Raw genomic sequence first — 25952 nt, forward strand, 5'->3', positions numbered from 1 at the left:
CTTGAATGTATCAACCTTTCAAAACTTGATAAATGCTACCTGGTTCTCAGGACTTGTAAACCAAGCAAAAAGGTCACTAGGTGTTGATTTTAAACTTCTTATTTATTTTTTTTTTTGAAAGTAAACTCTGTGCCCAACACGGGGCTCGAACTCACGACCCAGAGATCAAGAGCCATATACTCTACTGACTGAGCCAGCCAGGCACCCCTGAACTTCTTACATTTACGTCTGGTTTTTTGTGTCTTAAAAATACTCACATAATTCTCCATATAGCAAATATTCATCCACAATCTATTAGTCTACAAAAAAAAAAGAAGCTTTTATTACATAAAAGATCATCACTCAGGGTGCCTGGCTGACTCTTGATCTTGGGGGGGTTGTGAGTTCAAGCTCCACGTTGGGCCTAGAGCTTACGAAAAATGAAAAGATCAGAGAACAGAACACTGAGTCTACTGTGCTATCAATGTGTAAAAAACTGCACATTCACACGTATGTTTGCTTATATATGCATAAATACCTATAGAGAGAAACAGAAACTATACTATCAACGGCATCTAGAGAGTGAAAGCAGAGGAATATTATCAGTGCTGAGAGAACACCCACTGTTCGTACCCTCCACTTAGACTATTTCAATTATTTATTTTTATCTCAATTTTTTTTCTAACGTTTATTCATTTTTGAGAGACAGAGAGAGACAGAGCATGAGCAGGAAAGGGGCAGAAACAGGGAGACACAGAATCCGAAGCAGGCTCCAGGCTCTGAGCCGTCAGCACAGAGCCCGACGCGGGGCTCGAAGTCATGAACTGCGAGATCATGACCTGAGCCAAAGTCGGACGGTCAACGACTGAGCCACCCAGACCCCCCTATTTATTTTTAAAGTTTATTTATTTATTTTGAGAGAGACAGAGACAGCGCGAGTGGGGCGGGGAGAGGGGCGGGGGGTGGGGGTGGGGGGAGAGGGAGAGAATCCCAAGCAGGCTCTGACATGCCAGCAGGGCCTGGTGTGGGGCTTGAACCCGTGAAGCCGTGAGATCATGACCTGACAGGAAACACATGAGAAAACCAAAGGCCTAAGGATTCAAATTCAAATCTGTGACTCTACAGCCACTCCTCTTCATCATGACAGTTTCCGAGTGTCCTTGGATAAGTAACCTTGACTCTGTGAAGCTTCACTTTCTTCACTTGTAAAGGGAACAACAATAGTTCTGGTTTCCAGGGCTGTTGTGAGGCATGAGATACCGTATCTTAAAAATTCCGAGGAGGGGCGCCTGGGTGGCTCAGTCGGTGAAGCGTCCGACTTCAGCTCAGGTCACGATCTCGCGGTCCGTGAGTTCGAGCCCCGCGTCGGGCTCTGGGCTGATGGCTCAGAGCCTGGAGCCTGCTTCCGACTCTGTGTCTCCCTCTCTCTCTGCCCCTCCCCCGTTCATGCTCTGTCTCTCTCTGTCTCAAAAATAAATAAACGTTAAAAAAAAAAAATTAAAGAAAAAAATTCCGAGGAGAAATCCAGGATAGACACTTGTTCAGTACAAGTAAGGGACCTCACCCTGCCTCCAGTATTTCATATATAAAGTGCAATAAAAATACAAGCAATCTTTTTTTTTTTTCAATCATATTGATAATTCTAAAACATTTCTTCCCCTTTCCAAATGCCTTCAAGATAGTTCCTCTTCAAAATGACACTGTCACTTCCCAGGAACAAAATTTAGCTCAGGGGCTCGCCCATGGTTCAGGCATTTAAAGCAGATTTAAATCCCAGCCATGCTATGTGAGCAAATTACCTATTTTCTCCGAGCCTCGTGTGCACAAAGGAGATAGTAATACACTTCATGGGGCTTTCGAGAAGATTAATGAGAAATATATGCTTATGGTATGAAGTTCATACATTTATAGGAGCTGCCCCAAATAAATTTTTGTAAAACAATGAACTACATAAATGAATTTATAAGCACACACATCAATACAATTCAGACCTACTTCCTATGGCTCCAATCAATTTGCAATTTCCTTTTTGTTCAATGCTATCACCACTCTCTGGGCCATCAAAGCTGAAAATCTAGAAGGCATCTTATAACTCTTTTCTTGAAAACCTATCCAATCTGTCACTACTCTCGGGCAATTCTACCTTGAGGAGGAAACTTCCCCCACCGCTATGTTAAGACCCGCATCATCGTAAATGCCACAAAGCAAAACGGCCTAACTGATCTCGCCCCTCTCTCAGCATCCTGAAACCATCCCATCAAATTCTTATTCCTGAAAACAGAACATCATCACTCTCTTCGGAAGATTTCGCGAGGTTCTTCTAGTGCCCATCAAATGAAATTTCCATTTCTCGTTATGTAACTTGATGCACTTAAACTGCCTTTAATTGAAGAGCATTAAATCAGGTTTTTCTTCAAAAACTGGAGTAGATTCTCACAGAACAAGGCCCCCGCTGAACCTCCAACAAGCCAGTCTTTCTCTCAATTGTACCTTTGTTTATGCTGCTACGCTATCGGGAATATCCTAGCCTACATTTTAATGTCCCTAAGTCTTATAAAATTCTTTCGTTAGAACAATGGTTTTGTTCTACTCCCTAAACAGTCTTCCCCAAGGATTCTCATCAGTAGTGCTCTGTTTACCTGTATAACATACCACACATTTGACCCTGATATTATGTAAGGTAGTATATAGTCTTATAGAATATAGTCAATTTTATTTGGTCAATGTCAATTTTAACCCCTCAAGCGGACAGTAAGGTATTGTGTGAAGCCGACATACGCTGTTTTTTAGAATCCCTTCACAACAAGCAGAAAGATACTCGGCAATGTAAGCTGTGTGTGTGTGTATGCGCGCGCACGCACGTGAGACAGAGCACGCAGGAGAGCGAAAATGCACTTGAACCTAAACCTTCAGTCATTCCAACTTGAGACATTTAAATTTGCCTTGAGGGGTGCCTGGGTGGTTCTGTCGGTTAAGCATCTGACTTGGTCTCAGGTCATGATCTCCTGGCTTGGTTCGGGAGTTCAAGCCCCACATCAGACTCTCAGTTGTCAGCATGGAGCCTGCTTCAGATCCTGTCTCCCTTTCTCTGTCCCTCCCCATCCCCCCCTCAAAAAGAGACATTAAATTGTTTTTAATTTGCCTTGAGAAACAAAATGGGTGTATGTCAGCATTAATCAACTATGACATCAGCCATAAGAGATATCAACATGGCGGTCACTTGAGTTGCAAAGCCAGAAAGGACTTAGAAGAACTTGAGCGGTCCCCCATCACCACAGGTAGAGATGGTGCCATGCCCTTCACTCTCACAGGCCAGGACTTTTTTTTTAATTTTTTTTTCCTTTTTGTAATCTCTGCACCCAACACAGGGCTCAAACTCAAACTCACGGCCCTGAGATCAAGAATCCCACGCTCTTCTGACCAAGCAATCCCGGCGTCCGTCACAGGCGAGGTTTTCTCTCACATCCTAAGGTCCACTGCATGTCCTGGCTCACACCAGCTCGGGAGATGGGTGGGGATCATGCCTTATGTTTCTCTGTATCTCATTCCTCAGAGCAGAACCTGGAACATTCTAAGTATTCTATATTTTATGGGGGAAAGGATGCCTCACAGAAAGGACCACAAAAGTAAACTGTCCGTATCTGTGGTATGTAGGAGTTTGCTTGACTCAAGGGGCAGGAAGAAGCCTCCCTCCCCTGCCCGTAACTGATGAGCCCTTTAGACAACCATTGTAGTTGAGGGCTCTGTATAGACTTAAAAATATGAAGACACCGGAGCTGGCATAGAGCAAAAGAAAATCTAGCATAATGGCTGGAAAATAGGTCCAGTGAGGGTGGATGAAGGGATAAGGCTGGTTTGACTTGAAGAAGAGGAAGCTCAGGCAAAATTCAAAACGGGTACTGATGTCATCTGGAGTCTCTCCTCCCCAAGAGTCACTCAACGCAATGAAAAAAGAAAAGCTTGCATTACAACACAAGAGTTTGCAAGGGTTTTGTTTGCTTAAATTGGTTTTGCTTTCACATGAGTCACAAGAGGAAACCTGTTCAGTCAACATGTAAAGGAAAAGGTTCATGATCACTAGTAATCACAGATATGCAAATAATAACAATAAGATGGTTTTATGTTCTCTATTACAACAGCAGAAGTAAACATACTGCTCCACCCCGGCAAAGATGCGGTCAGATGGGCGCTTTCATGTATTAAGAGGGTAAATCGCACAAATCTTCGAGAGAGCTCCAGGTAATACACACCGAGAAATTAACAAACTCGAATAGCCTGTGACTCCGTGATTACACTTCTGTGAATCAAATACGCAAAGGCTTTATACACAGAGATGTTCCTCACAGACTGACTTCCAGCAGTAAAAAAAAACAAAACTGGAAACAACTGTGGAAAAAATTATTAGCTCTACACCCTTTAATTGCACCTTGGTCAGAAAATGTAACCGAAGCAAGAGGCTGCAAGCCTTAATTGACAGTGTTAAGAAAGAACCTGGAGCAGAGTGTGGTAATTGTAGCCACAAATGGTCTAAGATCAAGGGTTCTACTATTCATTCTCTTTCCAGATTGATAAGTTAAAGTACGTGAATTTTTACATATCAGTTATTATAAAAATTGAAACTTACAGAAACTCACCAGAAAGTTGAATTTCTGTCTACACTTAGTTGCTAAGAGGGCAAAGATTTTCCCGTAATGCGCCAAGTTTCCAAGGATAGTTGCCTTGTCACCTTGAGATCACAAATACGCTGTCCAAGAAATGGTATCCATTAAACTATTTGTCGCAGACAAGTGTTTGTTCATTTCCATTTATAAACCATATTTATCGTTGGATAAACTTTACTTGTCAGCCTTCTGATTAGTGGCTGCCTATTCTGGACCGCCCTGACTTTATGTTGTAACATTGCTCATACGTAAGTAGCTTGTCGGACAGAAGGTATCATGACAAGTTACTAGGCTTTCTTCTCAGAAGCCCGTTTGCAGTAAATCTAGAGAATCTTCCAAGATTTATTTCCTTCAGTTTGACATCCATTTGAGTTTCCTTTGTCACAAACTAATTGCTGAAAAATGAGAATTAATTTTTAAGAAATTGCAGCTTGGGAAAGACAACATCCCTGAAAAATGGTCGAGAGAGAAAACGTAACGGTATTTAGCGAATAAAGTAGGATACAACATTATAAACACGATATTATCTCAAACAACCATATACTAAGGCACAGGAAAAAAAAGACTAGAACCAATCCTCTAAAATGTAACTAGTGGTTATTTCTGGGTGCTGACATCTGAGGTGTTTTTATTTTTTTTACACTTAACTTCATCTTCCAAAAGTTCTGACATGTACACACGTCTTAACGTTCCAAAAATAAGACCACACCAATTTTTTTAGACGTTCAATAGTCTGGTTTTCCTTAATATTTTTATCCTGTTGTTCTAAAGTTTAGGATTCACAAGGCTTGGAACACTCTTAAATGTTTATTCGGTCAAGGAACCCGTGAATCAATGAGACGGGCGGCACATCACCTTGTGCTCCGTTCCTTGTTATTTAAATTCTAGGTCCACACGGACACCTTCTTCCAAGGGTCTTACTGCCTTGATCGTCAATGAGTTATCACTTTTTGTCCTAAAAGGACAGAGGAACAATTCACCTGGTTTTGCTAAGAAATCAAATTGCCAACAACATCGATAACTTCATTGATATTCTGTATTTTTATTACCATGAGGCTTTATGTTCCACTTCCTGGAAAAAAACCCTCTCTCTCCAGAGAGTTCCATCTTGTCAGTTTAATAATGTGCCTCAGGAAAACATCATCTATCTCTTTCTGTCGTCTTGAGTGCCACTTGTCTTCTTCCCCACCAAAATCACTCTCCCTTCCTCTACTGTGCTGCGTTCAAAGAACGGTTGTTTACTCAGAGGCTATAACGCGCCAGGCACCGGTGACAAAAATGAGGAAGACAGTTCCTGCTTTACAGAAATTCATCAGTTTGCCCTGACAGACTTCAGAACAAACAAGTGTAAACACTTCAAGTCCTAGAATCAAATGCATGGACGCTTATTCTCAGCGTTTGGACTTCTGTGCGGCTAATCCTTCTTAGGGCCACCCTCTCTTTCGCTGTTTTTAGGTCAGCTTCTTTTGAACCCAGTGGGCCCGTCTAGTGCCTCATGTCACTTCAGAATCACAAAGTCCCACGAAACTTTCTAAGGCTTTGTGTTTCTCATCCCTGCGCGGTGGCGTAGATGGTAGGCCGCGTCCCCACCCGCAAGGTCTCCTGTCCTTGAGTCACTTGCTTGTTGGTTCTCAAATCCATTCTCTGACCTTTCCCTGCTCTGCTCTTTGTTCCAGAGAGTGGCATTTTCCAGCTCCCTTACCGACAGGCTTCCAGATAAGTGTGGCCAAGTGGGAGTTACTGGCAGAAGACCAGGGGGCAGGAGGAGACGAGAGGCCAGGCTATTTCTCCCTTTCTCCGCCGTCGGCGAAAGCTCGGGCAGGAGCTGTGCCTCCTTCCTGGCTCTAGCTCCCTCTCATCGGCCCTCCCTCCCGTAATCCCAGCTACCCCTGGTCCAAGCTCCAGCCTGTAGCTTTGGTTTCCCGGGCTCTGCGGGTACCCAGTCTTGCCACCGGCCTCCAGCCCTGGTTATAACAGGGGCTCCTTGCTGTCTGTCTTCTTCACTTTTCCATCGCCGGGTCACCAATTTACTGCATTAAATACCCTCTGTCTGAAGCAAGCCGAGTGGTTTCTATTTTCTGGCTGGATCCGGGTTGATACATGACCCAAATGAAAAATCTAAGCATCCAAAATCCTCAGCGAGTCATATAAAACTTCTCATGCTGTCATACGTCCTTACCTCTGGAGCCATTCCCTCGCCCCCTCCCCCACCGCCAACAGTTGCCAGCATCATTTGTCAGGCATTTACTAGGTTGTCAGGCATCTTTCTGAGCATGTCACATTATTTTACAGGCTTTCTCCTTACTTATGAATTACTGGGCATGTGCCTTTACCAGTGTGTTTTTATGGCACCTATTTGATGCTGTAGTTTAAACTTTTAAGGTCTTCTAGATACAGGTGGGAAGACAGGTATCAAGTTACACACATGCATATGTATAAAGAGCCATTTGTACTTATGGTCAGAGGTTATGGTGCATATTGTTTTCTATTACAAAAGGTCTATTATGTCAGAACTGGGAGGAAGGTAAAGAAAACGGCAGGAAATCTTTCTAATTTGTACTTCAAATTAAAGTAAGTTTATGCTTGCCGAAGCTGGGATACCCTGTGATCAGGTGAACCTTGGGACCTCGGTTAAGAGGTCAACTGCTTTAGAAACCTTAAGTGGCTCCCTGAGTGTCAGGCTTGAACACCTGAACCTGGGGATCCCTGGCCATCTGAACTCAGGAGCCCAAGAGATTTTTGTTTTTCTAATTCAGCGTTGTTTGTAATCTCTACACCCTACGTGGGGCTCCATCTCATGATCCCAAGATCAAGAGCCACGTGCTCTACCGACTGAGCCAGCCAGGCACCCCAGGAAGCCAAGAGATTTTGGATAAGGAGGGACGTGGTATATGAAAGGAACACTAAGAATAATAAATAGTGAATGGTCACAATTATCATCATTATTAATAGTAATTAGAATTTCTTGAGCAGTTAGTATGTCAGACATTTTGTCCTTCTCCATGTATTATCTCAAAACCTTACAACACTCTCCGAGGAAAGCATCATCCTAACTACTTAATAAATCGGGAAGGTGCGTCTCAACATGGTGAGTGCCTTCGTGTAGGCACAGAGAGCTGGTGGCAGAGGCAGAATTCAAATGCACGCCTCACCAGCCTCAAGGTGAACGAACTCCTTTGCTGCTACGTGGCATTACTTCCCAACCTCGATTCGTAAAGTGACAATAGCACAGTCACAGGATCATCCATCAGTTCCCCCATGGAATTCATCACATAACGTTAAAGAGCACACACATCACATTTCCTATTCTGGATAAAGACAAACTTGTATTTGAAAAATATCACCATCAGGGGTGGCCGGGTGGCTCGGTCGGTTAAGTGACCGACTTCGGTTCAGGTCACGATCTCACGGTTGGTGGATTTGAGCCCCGCGTCGGGCTCTGGGCTGACAGCTCAGAGCTTGGAGCCTGCTTCGGATTCTGTGTCTCCCTCTCTCTCTGCCCCTCCTCCACCACCGCTGTCTCTCTCAAAAATAAATAAACATTAAAAAAAAAAAGCAAAATATCGCATCGTGTACATTGCATTTAATTACATGGTGGGGGACGCATGAAACCTAGGCAGCAGGGGCCCTGCTACACGAGCCTTTCATATAAGAGCGATTCTATTACGTTAGCCTCCGAAATAATTGCCAAGAAGACCTACGAAATGGGACAGAAGATAGATCCCTCCTTTGCCTGAATTTGGCTCATCTGGCAAAATATCAAGTCCCTTAAGTAACACTGTTTTAGGCGTTCTTGTCTGGTGTCCGTTAATTAGCCCCCCAACCACAGACCCGAGGTCACTTGATGTGAGTTGACGTTTATACTTCCAAAGATTAAGCACTCCAGGACAGCGCCACTCCAATGAATGGTTCTTCACAAATACAGAAACTGGGTACGTTAAGCAACTTCTATGGCAACTTGCCATTGCCAGGACGCCCAAATGTGTGATCAGCGGGTTGACTTCGCAGAACAGAGTGCAGGCTAGGGTGAGTGCTGCTGAACGTGCGTCATGAGTTACATGCAGCGTTGAGTGCATACTCGTCAGTTTCAAGAGGCCCACCTACAAGTCTGTGATGTAGTGTATGTTAAAAAACAAACCGTCGGGGCACCTGGGTGGCTCAGTCGGTTAAGCGGCCGACTTCGGCTCAGGTCATGATCTCGCGGTCCGTGAGTTTGAGTCCCGCGTCGGGCTCTGGGCTGACCGCTCAGAGCCTGCAGCCTGTTTCAGATTCTGTGTCTCCCTCTCTCTCTGCCCCTCCCCCATTCATGCTCTGTCTCTCTGTCTCAAAAATAAATAAACGTTAAAAAACAAACTGTTTTTCAGGGGCGCCTGGGTGGCTTGGTCGGTTAAGCGTCCGACTTCGGCTCAGGTCATGATCTCACGGTCTGTGAGTTCAAGCCCCGCGTCAGGCTCTGTGTTGACAGCTCAGAGCCTGGAGCCTGTTTCAGATTCTGTGTCTCCCTCTCTCTCTGCTCCTCCCCTGTTCATGCTCTGTCTCTGTCTCAAAAATAAATAAACGTTAAAAAAAAAAAAAAAATTTAAAAAAAAAATAAAAAAAAAAACAAACTGTTTTTCAGTTTGAGAAGCAATGCTCTAAAATGGACAGCGTCTTTACAGACCTAGAAAGCAAAAGATAAAACTAACCACCTACCCGCCAAAATACTTGATAACGAATGCGTACATAAATAAATCCATGCGTACCACACGTGCGCACACGTGCACATACACACACACTCGTATAGAACATATGTCCCAGTTACATAAGCTTCAATCTTTGAGGGGGCGCAAGGACTTCCCTGCAGTTATGCAACGGATGGAGACTGTGGACTGGCAAATTCTGCAACATTCTCACAGAATATCACCAATTCATAAAGAAGCTAATGATTCATCCGCTATGTCATAAGACAGCCTTGCAGAGTATTTTTAGGTCATTTTATTACTACCGTAGAGGGTACAGACTTTAAAAACTCACTATCTATTTTATGTGAGTGTTCTGACTGTTCCGAATCTCTTTCCAGCAAAATTGCAGCTCCCGAGAGACGTACAGAGGTAATCAGACTTGTGCGCTTAAAAAATATTGGAAGTGTCTGAATAAGAACAGACATGTTTTTAGATGCCTTGACGTCGTGTGCAAAAATCGTCTTCTGCAGACCCAGCTACATAAAATTGTCCACCTCCAGCACTTTTCTCACAGCTGCAGGTGTAACCTTAATGCTCCTCTAATTTAGATCAGGTAAACCCCACTTTGGCCGGTCTTTTAAATTGTAAACCAGTCTAAGTCTGAGGGAGAATCCTTTTCAGCTTCCTTCTGAAATAAGCTTCGGGAGATGCAAATCGGAAATACCTACGTATTTATGCTCCTCAATTAGAAGGTGTAAAGCAAGTTACCTGAACAAGAAAAAATGTTATTAAAAATATTCCATTAAAGTGCCATCGATTTCGATTTGAAAATTACATTTCTGGGGCGCCTGGGTGGCTCAGTCGGTTGAGTGGCCGACTTCGGCTCAGGTCATGATCTCACGGTCCGTGAGTTCGAGCCCCGCGTCAGGCTCTGTGCTGACAGCTCAGAGCCTGGAGCCTGCTTCAGATTGTGTCTCCTGCTCTCTGACCCTCCCCCGTTCATGCTCTGTCTCTCTCTGTCTCAAAAATAAATAAACGTTAAAAAAAAAAATTACATTTCTATTTTACAAATGGGGAAAAATCAATTGATTGTAACCGACATGAAAAGAGCAGATTATTCCTTTTTTTCTTTTATAAGCAGGCTAGTAGAAGCAAAGGAAGAACATTCATAACAGCCTTAACGTCTTGTATTGTGCAAATCTGAGTAAATCTCCACTGCTAACTTTGTCAGCTAGGGAATAAAGACTGTCATTTGAGATTCCATAGCTTAATTATGCTGATAAAGCAGTTTTATAAACCATGCTAGGAGTAACGGATATTCCTTTGAGAACGGCAGAGTAGGAGCCATAAAATGCGTATAAGTCAGTATAAATAAGTCAAAGCAAGTCCTATGCCTCGTCCCGCTCAAGTCCAAAAGGAAACAAGGCAACAGCCGCCCCATCCGCTGAGAGGCGAGCATTATTTGCCGAATCAAAAACGGCAAATATGCTCCATAGGATCAGGACACATGAGCTGAAACTGAAATTAACACAAAATTCAGGTCATGTGCCATCTATATACCTAATTTACAGCCGTGTAGGGATTAAATACAGTTATTTCTGAAAACTCTGCACAGTATCAAGTGCTACACAAAATCAAAGTACAATTATCATCAACATGATTATCCTATTATTCCTCTCTTCCAGGCTGGGGCTGACCAAGAGAAACTGGAGAGGTGGGCATCGCACGAGACTGAGCTATACTGTGGCCAGGAGTTCAACCGGCAAAGTCAGAAATCGAAGACCAAGGAATAGCAAAGGATTAGCCCAAGGTCACATGAAAGCCTGAATCCAAATTCAGGTATTCTTTCCAGTTCCAGGCATTATGGGAGGAGAAAATCAAAAGACAGGAGGGTTTAATACTTAAGGACCTGGAGATAAGAGACAAGGAAAAGAATACGCTAAGTACCAAATAGCCCAGTTGAGAACACTTTATGTAATATGCTGCGAAAGGCATTAGGACGAGCTCCCGATGTACAAGGAATTCATGGTCCTTCGGGATCCCGCGGGTCCTAAATGGGAGAGCGTCCTGGGGAGGGAACACTTAACGGGATGAAGCAGCTCTTAGCCTCCTGACTTAACTGGGACTTAACTAGTCCTCTTAACCTGCACTGCTGAAGAATCACACCAGCCTCAGACCCATAGGACCCTGAAACAAAGCCCTCATTTTAACATTCTAAACCTCTTCTCAGGCAACAGACACAAGGTTAGGGGTCACGTGCTGAGGGACCGTCTGTCTCCAAATCACAAGGGTTTTTAAGACCACTTTTCCGGAGATTGCCTAAAACACGCCTCAGTGCAGATTTAAAACCTGAGAGCTTTCATATCATTTGGGTGAGCATCATGCCGGCCAGCAGGTTGCAAAGCTTGGGCGACAGGTAAGAGGGGCTAGATCTTTCTAAAGAATGCTAGAAGTGCAGGCAAGGATGAGAACCAATCCTCCCCCCCCAGAGAAAACCCCGGGGGTAAAGGGGCTTCAGTGAGGCAAGAGGAAAGCAGAGTAAGGAAGATCAGATCATTCACTCCCTCTTTATGTCACCGTATTTTGTACGCATGTGTCTCCTTTGCAAACAGCTCACAGTGGAGTTCCGAAAGGAGCCGTGGGGAGGACCACATGGTTTCACTGCATTTCGAATTAAGAGATTCCAGGAAGACGGACTAAGAAATACTTTCTTCAAGTATTTTTAAGCAGTACATGTTGTGGGGGGAGGGGGGGGTGGAAGCTTTTAAAAATATATATGTATTGGGGCGCCTGGGTGGCGCAGTCGGTTAAGCGTCCGACTTCAGCCAGGTCACGATCTCGCGGTCCGTGAGTTCGAGCCCCGCGTCAGGCTCTGGGCTGATGGCTCGGAGCCTGGAGCCTGTTTCCGATTCTGTGTCTCCCTCTCTCTCTGCCCCTCCCCCGTTCATGCTCTGTCTCTCTCTGTCCCAAAAATAAATAAACGTTTAAAAAAAAAAAAAAAATATATATATATGTATTTACTTAAAAACTTTAGCGATGAACGTAAAGAACCCAGACAGAAGTCATGAGAAAAATCATGGGCTTTTTGTCATATAATGGCACTTCACAGAAGTCAGTCTTACATTAACATTTCAAAATAAATTCCGGAGCACATTACTATCTAACAGCTACCGATTTTGCAACCGCCTCTTGGAGCTTTGGAGAGTTTTAGCTTACAACCTAAACAACCTAACAAAACAGATCATCTAACAAAACAACAGTCTTTCCGTCGCATCTGTAAAGACACTAAAAGAAACCGGAAATTCACTTCATGTATCGGGCATATTATTGCTCCTAAGAAATGGTGAGGAACAGGTCTTTGCAACAACAAATGCATGGCCCAGTGGGTCTTCTGGGAAAGATCTCAAGAGCCTCTGACTCGGATGGGGTGGCAGGATCTTCTCTGTGTTGTTTGTTTTCTAGAATGCGCATTTTTAAAAATAGGAATGATTAAACTTTTAGAAATCCAAACGCCTGCAGAGTCAGCCAAAGGTACTTCTCGAAAAATTATGATCACAGCAAGTTCTGGAAACAACCTGCCCCACCTCGGCCCAAAGTAACAGAAAAAGAAACAAAGAGTCTTACTTTTGTCCTGTACCCTCATTACAAGGATAAGAATACTAAGGCCCGTGCAAAAATAGATATGGGAAACTTTGTTTTTTTATATACCCTTCACCCCACCGCAGTGGGGGGGCAGTCAGAGCAAAAGGCTGAAAGAAAACTGTTATCAGGTCGTTCTTACTGAAAGACGCTTTTGCCAAACTGTTAATGTTGCGTAAAAATTTTCTGGAGACCTTCCAATGCTCAAATGCCTAATGACTGTCAGGCCGTCATTGTGAACATTTACAGTATTTCTTTATTACGCCTTGTTTTGTATTAGTGCGGGAGCCTGACAATCCTTCTCTTCACTACTTACAATTTTTTGAGTAGGTACACAGCCCCAAAAGTAAGAATGCACAAATATTCCTCACATATGATGGGAGCTCACTCCAGGAAGCTGTTCTAGATCTGGTTGAGAATAATCTGAAATGTAGTCTCTTTTTTTTTTTTTTTTTTTTAAACAAAGAACTTAGGCCTATGTCCTCCACCAGTAAACATTTTTAGGTCTGGGGGCACCTGGGCGGCTCAGTGGGTTGAATGTTGGACTCAGGTCATGATCTCGCGGTTCGTGGGATCGAGCCCCGGCACCGGGATTCTGTCAGCATGGAGCCTACTTGGGATTCTATCTCTCTGTCTCTCTCTGCCCCTCCCCTGCTGGCTTGCATGTTCTCTCTAAGAAAAAAAGAAAGAAAGAAAGAAATAAAGAAAGAAAGAAAGAGAGAAAGAGAGAGAGAAAGAAAGAGAGAGAGAGAGAGAGAGAAAGAGAAAGAAAGAGAAAGAAAGAAAGAAAAAGAAAAAAGAAAAGAAAAGGAAAGAAAATTTAGGTCTGCTATTTTGCGAGAGGACATATTTAGAACCTAAAACACATGACGTGGTCTCCTTGTGTTCAAAGTCACCTGAGGAATCAGGGTACTGACACATAAATTCTACACACGTCTGTGTGCCGTGTCGGGGAGGGATGCGTGTGGCTACTGCTGCTTTTCTGTCATGGGTTCTCGCTGGCTCATCGATTACAGCTGCAGGGACACGAAGGAACGGGGTAATGATGACGAAACTGTGTTTTGCTAAATACCTAAGGAATAGAAGTTCATTTTTTGAGAATCGCACAAAAACAACGAGAAGGGAAATCACCTCTCGCTCCACTAACGAGAGCTCGAACGTGAGCAGGCGAAGCAACTTTTTCAGCCCCTCCGAGATGGTTTTGGCTTCCAAGCGTATGCGGTCCAGACCACAGGTAGGGAGTGCTGGGAGACCGTCTGGATGCTTCTGGGGACAAGGGACATTAACAAACACGTGTAGGACGGGCTGGTTGGGGATTCTGGTCGATTCGAGGATGGGAGTCTTTTCAGAGGTGGGCATCCTCAGAAATGCGTCCTATTTCATGCGTATTGTGAACCCCTGTAGCTTCCACAGGGAGAATGTGTGCAGTTCAGGCATGGGATCACAGACCACAGGTTCAGGTTCTATTAGCTGGGGGGCGGGGGGGGGCTACACATCGTCTAAAACACTTAACACACCAAACCACACACCAGTTTCGCTTTCACGAGACCTTTCACGAAATGGGCGCAGGGGAAGGCTTCCAACTATTTATTCCAACTCAAAATAGCAGCTTGGACCTAATGGGATACCTGGTGAGTAAAAAAGAGAAGACCATATATAAAAATTAAAAAGAGGAGCGCCTGGATGGCTCAGTTGGTTAAGCGACCGACTCTTCATTTCGGGCTCACGTCACGGTCCCGCAGTTCGTGAGTGTGAACCCCACGTCGGGCTCTGCAGCTGGCAGCGTAGAGCCTGCTTGAGATTCTCTCTCTCCCTCTCTCTCTGTGCTCCTCCCTCGCTCGTGCTGTCTCTGTCTCTCTCAAAATAAATAAACTTTAAAAGATAAATATTAAAGGGGCGCCTGGGTGGCTCAGTCGGCTGAGCGTCCGACTTCAACTCAGGTCACGATCTCGCGGTCTGTGAGTTCGAGCCCCGCGTCAGGCTCTGGGCTGATGGCTCAGAGCCTGGAGCCTGCTTCTGATTCTGCGTCTCCCTCTCTCTCTGCCCCTCCCCCATTCATGCTCTGTCTCTCTCTGTCTCAAAAATAAATAAACGTTAAAAAAAAAATTTTTTTAAAGATAAATATTAAAAAGAAATAAGGGGCGCCTGGGTGGCGCAGTCGGTTAAGCGTCCGACTTCAGCCAGGTCACGATCTCACGGTCCGGGAGTTCAAGCCCCGCGTCGGGCTCTGGGCTGATGGCTCAGAGCCTGGAGCCTGTTTCCGATTCTGTGTCTCCCTCTCTCTCTGCCCCTCCCCCGTTCATGCTCTGTCTCTCTCTGTCCCAAAAATAAATAAACGTTGAAAAAAAAAAATTAAAAAAAAAAAAATAAATAAAATAAAAAAAAAGAAATAAAAGGTTTCTTTTCGGTATGTTATGCTTGTATTTCAACTTTGAAACCCTGCAATGGGTGGGTGAGGGCAGAAATAACGCCTCATCTGGTAGGTTATCTCAGGAATATAGACGTGTAACAAACAAAATCAATCATTCCATGGTGTCCGGAAAAACAGAGGAAGGGTGCCTACTGTTTAGGAACCAACCATACCGTCTGCAGAAATGCAATGGATTTGTTCCAGAGATACTATTGAAGTCACGGTCTGTCCACAGGTAACAATGTCAATTTGTACATATTTGTACCAGGTGCATAGCAACCTACATGGACATATTTTACCGAGTTAACAAAATGAATGAATCCCGTAAAAATGCTAACAGAGGGCCCTGAGCAAAACCCAGGGTAGCCTCAGAAAGCTGTGCAGCCCCAATAAACGGTTTCTCTGCACCTGATCTCACCACCCTGTGAAATATGGATGTTGATGCGGCGCATACAGTAGGCTCTCAATAAAAGGAAGATGGTATCGGATGAGTCACCGCTGGGATAAAAGTTAGCCTAAGTAACATCTGATTGTGACAAAAAGACTGGCAATTTTCGTTCTGAAAGCTACACAACAAATTTCAACGCCAGTTCATTTCCAAGACAGTTGTTATTAGGATAGCGGAGAACAGCATTTCAAAGGAGGTTGGAATTGACCATTTATGTAAAACGGCTGCACTTTATCGTCTGCAAATGATCTCAATGAAGTTGATTTCATCAAAGAAAAAGTTGGTAATACATGAGCTCTAAACTCCCCCTGCAACTGTAAAATTCCCTGATCTCCCGAAGTCAAGGTGATTTGCCCACGGTCAGAAATCATGCCAAATTACCAGCTTTCAGTTTACCACCACATTTGAATTACTGAGAAAACCTCAGAAATACGATGGTAAAAAGCGTATTTAATTCCGACTGAAGGTACAAACATCTATTCATTGATAGTTCATAATTAGCTTTTTATCAACCACGTTTGTGGTTTCTCATTACAGAGCAATTAAAAGTAAGCCAGTAGAGAATACAATGTAATGAAATGGAAATATGGCCATGGTACATTACCTTTAGGTGAAAACAAAGCTGATTATAAAACAGAACCATCCATCCAACTTTGGTAAAAATGGAGAAGCAGAAAGAAATTTTTTTTTAAGTAGGCTTCATGCCCAGCGCGGAGCCCAACGTGGGGCTTGAACTCATGACCCGGGGATCAAGGCCTGAGCTGAGATCAAGAGTCAGATGCTCAACCGAATGAGCCACCCAGGCACCCCACACAGAAAGACATTTTTGAAGATACCTACTAGACTATTAAATATTAGCTAACTTGAAGAGGTGGGTTATACATGATTTGTCTTTTCCTCTTTTTCGTTCATTAGCCTGTCTATATTTTTAAATTTCAAAATATATGAACAATTATTAATTCTATAATAATTTTTAAGTAAAAGTAAATTAAAATATTACAACTAGAAGTCACTGTGATTAGAGGTAAAACATTACAAGTGGGCTGAATCTATGTAAGCCCGAGGTTATAATCAGGAGGCCGACAGACCTAGTTCAAACTAGCTAGTTCAAACTAGCTAGTTCAAACTAGCTCTTGACTGACAGATTTCTAGGTTCTCCTGAAAAATCAGAAGTCCTGAGAGCACGGGGCTAGGACGGCCTGCTCCCCCAGCCAAGCTGCCGCATACTTCAGATGAGGTCTCCCTTCTCTCATTTGCCGAAGGATAACCATTTAGGTTTTTCACCTGTGGTCTGAACAGCACAGCATTATAAGCCAGAAACATTCCATGGGAGATCAAAATGCAGCCCTGGAAGATTAGCTGATCCCAGTATCTTTGAAATTTTTAAAGAGTGTGCCGTGAACATATGTGCATGTATACACACACCCTTCCTACACATACACACACGCTGCTAGACGAAAGTGACATAGTATTAATTGAAATGTACTAAACATCTCTGGCCAGTAGAATTGTAAGTGACACCTTTTGTTTTTCATACTTTGTATTTGTACTGTTCAGATTTTCTAGAAGGAGCTAATTTCATTTATAATTAGAAAAAGTCTAGGAAAACAATTTCTTAGACTAATATCTCCTACGCCATTCCGGAATATCTCTAGAACTGCAGCTCATTAACCAACGAGAACCTACGACAGCAACTCAGCAAAAGCTACACACACGTGCTCACGCTCACGCGTGCGCGGGCAGGTACAGGATGTGTCTCGTCACCCTGATTCCCATGGGCAGTGTCACCTAATTTCAAACCCAAAGAGTTCACCTTATGCATTTCAGTCTGTAAATATGTCCATTCACAAAGAAGCCGACTTAAAAAACTGGTCTAGTAGTAGAGAAGACATAACTGTTTTTTTAAAGTGAGAATCACAGGGCACCTGGGTGGCTAAGTCGGGTGGGCGTCTGACTTCAGCTCAGGTCATGATCTCACGGTCTGTGAGTTCGAGCCCCGCGTCGGGCTCTGGGCTGACAGCTCCGAGCCTGGAGCCTGCTTCGGATTCTGTGTCTCTCTCTCTGCCCCTTCCCCGCTCATGCTGTGCCTCGCTCAATCTCCAAAATGAATGTTAAAAAAAATTTTTTTTGAACAAAAAAATAAAGTGGGAATCATTTATTTTTATTTTTTTTGCCTTTTTAAAATATAATTTCTTGTCAAGTTGGCTAACATACAGTGTATACAGTGTGCTCCTGGTTTTGGGGGTAGATTCCCATAGTTCACCGCTTATATACAACACCCAGTGCTCATCCCAACAAGGGCCCTCCTCGATGCCCATCACCCATCTTTACTTAAAAAAAAAAAAAAAAAAGAGGGGCGCCTGGGTGGCTCAGTCGGTTGAGCATATGACTCTAGGTCGTGATCTCATGGTTCTTGAGTTTAAGCCCAACGTCGGGCTCTGTGCTGACAGGGCGGAGCCTGCTTGGGTTTCTCTCTCTCTCTCTCTCTCTCTCTCTCTCTCTCTCTCTCTCTCTCCCTTGCTCTCTGCCCCTCCCCTGCTTGTGCTTTGTCGCTCTAAATAAATAAATAAATAAATAAATAAATAAAATCCTAGCAATCTACAAAAAACAACTCATCATTATGTGAGAGAAATCATTTCAGATTATTCGCGAAAGATCTAAAATGGTACTGAGTGGACTTCCATCAAGCATTAAAAAGACTGACGTTTTCTTCTTATCTGGAGGCTGTGTGTCTGCTCAAAAAATTCCCAAGTTATGAGGGGGGGGGGAATTATGAGGCTGTCACACAAACACAAAACACGGCACAGTAGAAAAATCATTTAAATGTTCACGCTGATGACCCGGCAGGCTTAGGACTGATAAGCACTGGCAAGACGGCAGAAAATTCCTAACGCTACATTCGTGGTTTGGCAAAAGCACTGCCTTGAGTTTCACAGGGAAGAAATCAATAGGAACAACTTGAAACTGTTTTCTTTCTCGGTGGGAAAAACAAGTGCCATAAATTTCAAGTATTTTTTTTCCCAGCCTTTGAGGCGGCCAAGGCAACCGCCGAGACCCGTTGGCCCTCTCAGGTATAGTGAATTTTCAGGAATCAATGACATTCTCAAACTTACTGTTAGAGAACCTCTGCAAAAACGAGAAAGCTGTCAATTTTGGACACAAAGTCATCGTTTTCACCCTTTAAACAATCGAGCGATAGACTGAGACAACAAACGAGGGGCACAGGACAAACAACTTTATCCTACAAGTCACGCGTCAAGAAGCATGGCCACTTCCTTACCTAAAGATTGGTAGAGCTCTGTCATTTTGGGATGGTCCCAGCAAGTCGTTTGGGTCTCGTGGCTAAAACAGAAAATACAGAGAGAAAATTTAGAATGTCTAACGGCTAGGAGAGAAAAGGAAGGGGAGAACAAAGCACGGCTTGCGTCTCCTTTATTCGGCTTGCTTCTCCTTTATTCGGCATCATTCCTTCAAAGCACTTCCTCTCAAAGCGAAAAGCAATGTGAACTTACTTCGGTAACCAGAGTGTGCTTCTTTCTGGCACCCACAAGTCGGTTGTGCTTCTGTGATAACAAAATACAACGCCTCTGTTAGGTAATCAATAAACGAAACCCAGGATTTCTTCACCTGTCCAATGGAGAACATTCAGAGAGGGCACGGACAAGTGGTACTCCACCCGGTCAAAGAGAGACGGGATATCGGGTTCAATAAATAAACTGCCTCACTTCTCATTTGCTCTTACCGCCCTTGACATTTTTCTATTGCTCCTTCTTCCACATTAGCAGGTCTCATACCCACGACAACTGCATTTCATCCCGGCCGAAGGTACAGCCGCTGCCCGACTAACGTACCCTTCCCTTTCCTCTCCGCATTACTTTTCAACAGTCTTGTTTTACTCAGCCCTCTACACAGCACTCCACAGTTCTCTTCCATTTCTGAAGTTTCGCTAAGTGTGATTGCCAGCTATCAGGTCCTGGCCACAGAAAGAACAAAACACCTTTGTTCCTAATTCAATTACAAGAATAAATCCGGGAGAGATAACTACATATACTTTTCCTTACTCTGGCCCATCTACATAAATCGCCACAGCATCGTATTTCCAGTTTTCGGGGATTGCGTGACAGGCTTTGATATGGTAAAGTGCAGCCCTGAACATAGATATTTCAAGAGTCATGTGCCTGGCCTATTCATAACCTTTGGGGGGGAAGGGTGGGGATGGAGAGAAGAGCACTGGCTTCCATGTGGACACTTCAAGGCCAACAGAGAGTACAGAGGTCTCACAAGGAAAGAGGAGTTTGGGGAGGCAGCAAATGTCAAGTGACCTCAGCAGAGATTTTAAATCTGAGGACTGGATTCTGGCTGGGGGCCCTACTAACTGGACAATTTGGGGCACGCCTGCTCACTTGGGAGCGTCAGTGGATTAGGTGACCAGCGGCGTTCTGGTGCTCAGTGCATGGCTGCTCTTGTTACTACGTGGCCCCCAAATTAACACCCACTAAAAGTCGACTTTTTATTAGTTGAGGACACTTCAGGTGCGGATCCACCTGCAGTAAGAAGTTAAAAGAAGGGGGGGGGGGGCGGCGCCTGGGCGGCTCAGTCGGTGAAACGGCCGACTTCGGCTCAGGTCATGATCTCGCGGTTTGTGAGCTCGAGCCCCGCGTCGGGCTCTGTGCTGACAGCTCGGAGCCCGGAGCCTGCTTCGGATTCTGTGTCTCCCTCTCTCTCTGCCCCTCCCATGCTCACGCTCTCTGTCTCTCAAAAATAAATAAACATTAAAAAAAAAAGAAAAAAAGAAGTTAAAAGGAGAAGTGTCTATTGTGGTCTGCGAAATACAAAATGTCACAAAGCATGTGGAAATTCCCCAAACTGTCCACCTTCAAAGACCCCCCCCCCCCCTCTGATATTCATCATCCAGCGACTGGACGGTGAGGGCTACCGAAAGAAAGTTACAAGACAATGTTCGCTCGCAAAGGGCCGGTTCAGTCTCTCCCAAACGCGCTCACTTCTGGCTTATTCTTCCACCGAGACGATTCGCATGTGAGGACCACAAGAGGGGCTTCTGAGTGGAGGGAAGGTATCGGAGTGACGTCCAAGTCTTAAAGAGCAAAGAGAGCAGAAGACGCACGCAGTCCAGGCTCAGGGGCTTTGAGGAAGCCCCACCACCAAGCCGGTTTTGGATCTGGAGAAGAGGTGGGCGGAACTGGTATTTTATATGCACAGCACAAGGAGGCTGCAGCTTGCAGCTTCACGGAAAAAGCGTTGCTTCTTCTCGGTGTTTTTTAGCTCGGAAAGCGATGGTGTACCAATTCTGTACAGAAGCGCCCAGCAAAGAAAGACCACCCTGCATTCAGGCCTCCATCATTTCCAAAGGCCGTGCACACTGGGAGCGCCAGGGAGGGAGGGAGGGACTAGACGGGGAAAGCACGCGTGTCCACACTTATAGGCCCTTCATACACACAATGCATGATAATAAAGTCCCATCTCCACGGTGTGTGGGAGGACTGTAGCAGCCTCAATAGATGGGCAGAAAAACGTCTGTTTGAGCTGATAAACCTGACCAGACCAGCACTCTGAAAGGCCACCATCTGTAAGGGACGCCAAGTCGGAAGAACACAGTAACTTGTACCAAATGCAATTCCAAAAGAAAAGAGACACTTGCATACAAGTGACCGGAGAATCCCACAGAGAGTGAATGCAAGCTTCCCGTAGCTCCCTCTCTCCATAATAAACCTCATAACTGGTGATAAACTGACTTTTTTACCTTTTGAAGGAATTTACTCCAGTGGTTCAAAATCAGGGGAAGGATTCTAAGAACTCTGCTTTAATCCACACCAGTCCTTAGCTAAACCACGACTTCCTTTGCTGGAAGATAGAAGAAATTCCGAGCCCCTCCTTCTAGCCCCACTCCATGGATTGCTAGATACCAGGCCCTCCCAGGTCCTCATTTGCTCGCTTACCTGTGATTCTGGGGGACTTGAATAATCCACATAAATGAACTCACACAAATCCAAAAGCCAATCTTCTTTTACCTTCTTCCTAACACGCAACCCTTTTCTCTTTAAGCAATGCCAGAAAAGTAACCAGAAAACAGATTCGTATGTCACCTGTAGGATTTCGGTTGCACGGCGATTACAAACCAGAACGAAGCAGAAGTGAACACAAGTGGGAAGAAGAAAAGAATAAAGGCTGTGACTAATCCTCCAAAAGAGAAAAATAATCTTTTAATCAGTTCATGCTAAAAAAAAAACGACTGGCCACACAGCTAAAACGACTTCTTCCGATTCTTTGGTAACTGTTAAGTTGAACCAAATACTCACTTCACTGGATGTGGGTGTTTTCAGGGTGTGGCGAGTTCAGCGCCCTAGTGAGACACGTTTAACCCCCAGAAGAGAGAGAAAAGATGAATATGGACGGTGTGAAATGGTATGGGTATGCACAAAGTCGTGGAACTCCTATCCCTACCCTCTCTTACAGGACAAGCCCATTTTTTGTATGGGATCAGCACAGATTTCACAGCTGTATTTATTACTCTGTGTCTAAGTTCAAAAACAGGAGACGATTCTCACCAACTCCATGAAAGGCAGCTCAGGTCTACCTGGAATATACAGAAAATATAGAAAAAGATACTGTGCTGGGGAGGTAGTCGTGGAAGTGTGGGTGGTGCCTTTTTTGGTAACTGCTTTTTTTTTTTTTTTTTTTTTTTTTTTGCATTTCACTTTTCCCATCTGAAACACGCTCCGCATGTACCGTGCCGAACCAAAAGGGACTTGGAAACCTGTTCACAAGTTAACGGGTCCATCTTTGTTCAGTCTTCTGAGAATAATGACGTTTGACACAGATCAAAATTCTGCATGCCCGTTAACACAGACACTAGATTCCTAAATCATCCTTAAAACGCTCTTCAAATCTCCAAAAAGTGTTCTTACTGATTCTAGCCCTGCCGGTTCCAAAGCCTGGCATCAGAGAGGCCTCTCTAAACAGCCTTTAAACTCGGATTTCCCCTTTTAAAATGTGTACAAACTACAAGAATCTCTCTTTTCTCTTTTATTTGAGGCCATGATCCGGAGCTGATGCTAATTAAAATACAAAATCACTCGATGTGACAAAAGACCCCGGCAACACCTACTTGTCAATAACAAGAAATTAAAGCATTACTCTACTGAGCACTGGGCTGACCTAATTTCCCACCATACAATTTAAATTTTCTCTCACCTTCTTTAGTTTCATGTAGTGTGCAAGGTTATTATAACGGCCTCAGAGCTGTTCCTGCTGTCGGTGCTGGAATAATCAGACTTAGTGGAATTGCTTTTTTAGTTTCTTAAAAACAAACATTAAACACTTATAAAAAGTAACAAATTTCTACTCCTCTCGCTGGGGAAATGGCAGTTGCCTAATTAAAATAAGATTTCTTCTGCCACCACTGTTATTGGGTACTGAAAATATTCCAAACAGTTGCCGTTTTGAAAAAAAAAAAAAAATCTCTTTCCACTACTTCCGGGGGGGGGGGGCACTAATCGCTATGCAGCGGTATAAAAAGGTACCGTTCTCTTGCGATTTGCAGAGGATTAGAGTTCGGCTTCATATATAATCTGGAGCTCATTGATCCACACACACAAAATCATTTCCCTTTAATCTGGGGATCAGACTCCTTTTCTAGAGGAACCTTGGCATTTCCATGCTGAATGTTGAACTTGGCTTGCATTGCTGGAATACTGGCAGGGCGGGAATGGGAAAATGTATTTACAAGTTTCTGCTACCGTGGGGAGGGGGCTTAGGGGGCTGGGGGTCCACCTAAGCATCAGAAATCCTATTCTAGTCCCCCCTTCTTGTTCCCTGGGATATTTAACATTTTATTCTGTTTGGCTCAAGCCAGGCCAAAGATGATTGCCTCGGTGACGGTGCCAGCTGTTACTTGTCATCCCTCTATTTGCTTTTTGGGCTTAAATCCCACCCACCCTCAACTTTGGCCAGACCAATTTCACTTCGGGGTCGTGTCCAATCCAAGATCAAACAACGCTGACTGAAACCAATTCCGCGGTGATCAAGGGTCAGAGACCTTTCACGTAACCGTGATGTTCCATTTGCTCCTCTAGCTTCTCCAAGAGGAACTGGATCCTGCAAAGAGGGGATGTGGCACAAGGAAATAAAAAATCTAGTCAAGAGAGAAAGATGGGGGGGGGGTGGTGGTGGTGGTGGTGGTGACAAGCATAGGTGACAGGGATAAGGAAGGAGGGACACCAAGAGGAGCTTTTTGGCCAAGGAAGAACGTACATTTCACTGAAAAGACTCTGGTTCCCCACTTAAGTCAGACGCACTTTTTAAAAATGACGTTAAAGCATTTCATAATTAATATTGTGCCTCCCTCGGGCAACCGAACCCTTTCCATTTAAGCTTCAAACTTAACTTCCAATTTAACGGAGATAAACAAAGTGTCCTGCCCTTTTCGTCGCCACGATCAGATCAGGAATGACAAACTTTGCTTAAAGACGAGCACAGACACCTGGAGAAACACGAGTGAAGGACACCCAGAAAAGACTGCACGCCCAACCCCGGAGGGCAAAACAGAAAACAATAACAAAAATCCCTTGATCCTCTCTCTATGTCAAATCCTTGGCTTCTGGGCTTTAATTGCTTTTTTCTTTCTTTCCTGGTTTCTACAAGACTTGGGGCATAGAACGAACACAGTAGAAAAGCCAACAAGGGGAACGTCAGTCGGAATCCTCGGAAGAAATCAGGCAGAAAGTTGACCTTTTGGCACTTGCAGTGCAATGGAAGGTAAAGCCTCGCGCGCCCCTTCCCTCCGCGAGGTCGAGAGACGGTTTAGGAACAGCCTGTCTGGCTCACGTCCACACAGCCCGGAAAGGAGCAAAAAGCTCCCGCGGCCCCAATCCCCGCCTGGGGAACGCGCTGTCCCCTCTGGGTACGACGAGAAATCAGCTTTTTTCTCGCCGAGCCTATCCCAAAGCCAGAGCAAGGGGGCTCCCCCGCAAACCCGGCGCCGACGAGGGCGCCGCGGGGACGCACCTGCAGCGGCGCAGCAAGGACCCGCGGGGTAGGTTCCCCGACGCCCGGCCGCCCGGCGCCCGGAGCCCAGCCGCCGCGCTCGTCCAAGTTTTGGCCGCCTGGGTCTGCCCCCTGCTCGTGCCACAAGTGCACGGATTGCGGCGATCGGAGGAGGCCGTGTTGCACTTACCCTTTGAGCTGCTCCCTCATGGCTGCAAGGGCTCGGCGGTCGAGGGAAGGCGCGAGCGGAGGAGTGAGCTTCCCAGAGCCGCCGGGCTCCCCGAGAGTCGAGCGCCGCCGCCGCCCAGGCTCGCAGCTGAAAGCACTGCGGAGGAGCCGGCGCGGGCAGGCAGGCGGGCGGGCGGGCGCGGAGGGGGGGCTGCAGGCAGACGGGGCGGGGCCGGGCCGGGCTCCGCCCCCACCTAGCGACCTGGGAACCCGGGCTCCGGGAGACCCCGCAGCGGGGGCTCAGCCTCCCAAAAAGGAAAGAAAAAGAAAAGACAGACGGAGGAAGGGATTTAAGGTAGTCCTAGGAACCTGCAAACCACACACCGCCCTGCCGGCACCGCCTTAAAACCTCCAGCAGGACTACTTGTTGCCTAAATAAATGACCTAGGTGCAAATGACCTCATTGCAGATAATTAAGTGTGTGGGCTCAGAGTTTTCCTTTCAGAGCATGAGAGGGAAAAATCACAATCATAGTTCTCTCCCCCCACCGCTTTCCCTCAGTCGCAGATTAAAGTGGTAGGGCTGTAAGGACATGGAATTCAGGCTATGCTCAGCCTGGGCTAAACGGGCTTCTCAGGAAGCAGCATTCATTCGTATTTGTGACACAGCTGTAGTTCTCAAAGTGTACCAGTATCAGCATCGCCTGGGAACTTTTGAGAAAGAGGAATTCCTGGGTCCCAGCCCAGACCTACTGAAGTTGAAACAGCACCTTGAAGTTTGAGAACCACTGGTATAGACTCTAAAGAAAACACCACCACCAACGGCGTGCACAGTTCGGTCTTTCAGTAGCGTTTTAGAGAAATCTAAAAGGAAACCATCTCCAATGGAACATTTTATTTGAAAAGTCGCAGGGCCCGGGCAGTTCAAGTGTTTCTAATCTTAGTGTTTGCCATATGACAATACAGGTTAACTGTTCAAAATTA

The 25952-nt window shown here is 45.0% G+C and overlaps 1 protein-coding gene across 18 annotated transcripts in view; it reads right to left on the reverse strand.

The window, feature by feature from the left end:
* The window catches only part of DMD (dystrophin), a 2022811-nt gene that overhangs the window by 124152 nt on the left and 1872707 nt on the right, over positions 1-25952 (reverse strand). For 9 of the 18 annotated variants that reach the window (XM_047843142.1, XM_047843144.1, XM_047843153.1 and 6 more), the window contains 2 exons: positions 19311-19361; positions 19079-19140 (listed from right to left, as the gene is read on the reverse strand). In XM_047843142.1, coding sequence (XP_047699098.1) covers positions 19079-19140; positions 19311-19361 — 113 coding nt within the window. Of the gene's footprint in view, positions 1-19078; positions 19141-19310; positions 19362-24991; positions 25121-25952 lie in introns of those variants that run through there. The other 9 variants (XM_047843151.1, XM_047843148.1, XM_047843145.1 and 6 more) reach the window with 2 other exon arrangements.

The sequence above is a fragment of the Prionailurus viverrinus genome, chromosome X, assembly GCF_022837055.1.
Source record: "Prionailurus viverrinus isolate Anna chromosome X, UM_Priviv_1.0, whole genome shotgun sequence".
Taxonomy (NCBI): domain Eukaryota; kingdom Metazoa; phylum Chordata; class Mammalia; order Carnivora; family Felidae; genus Prionailurus; species Prionailurus viverrinus.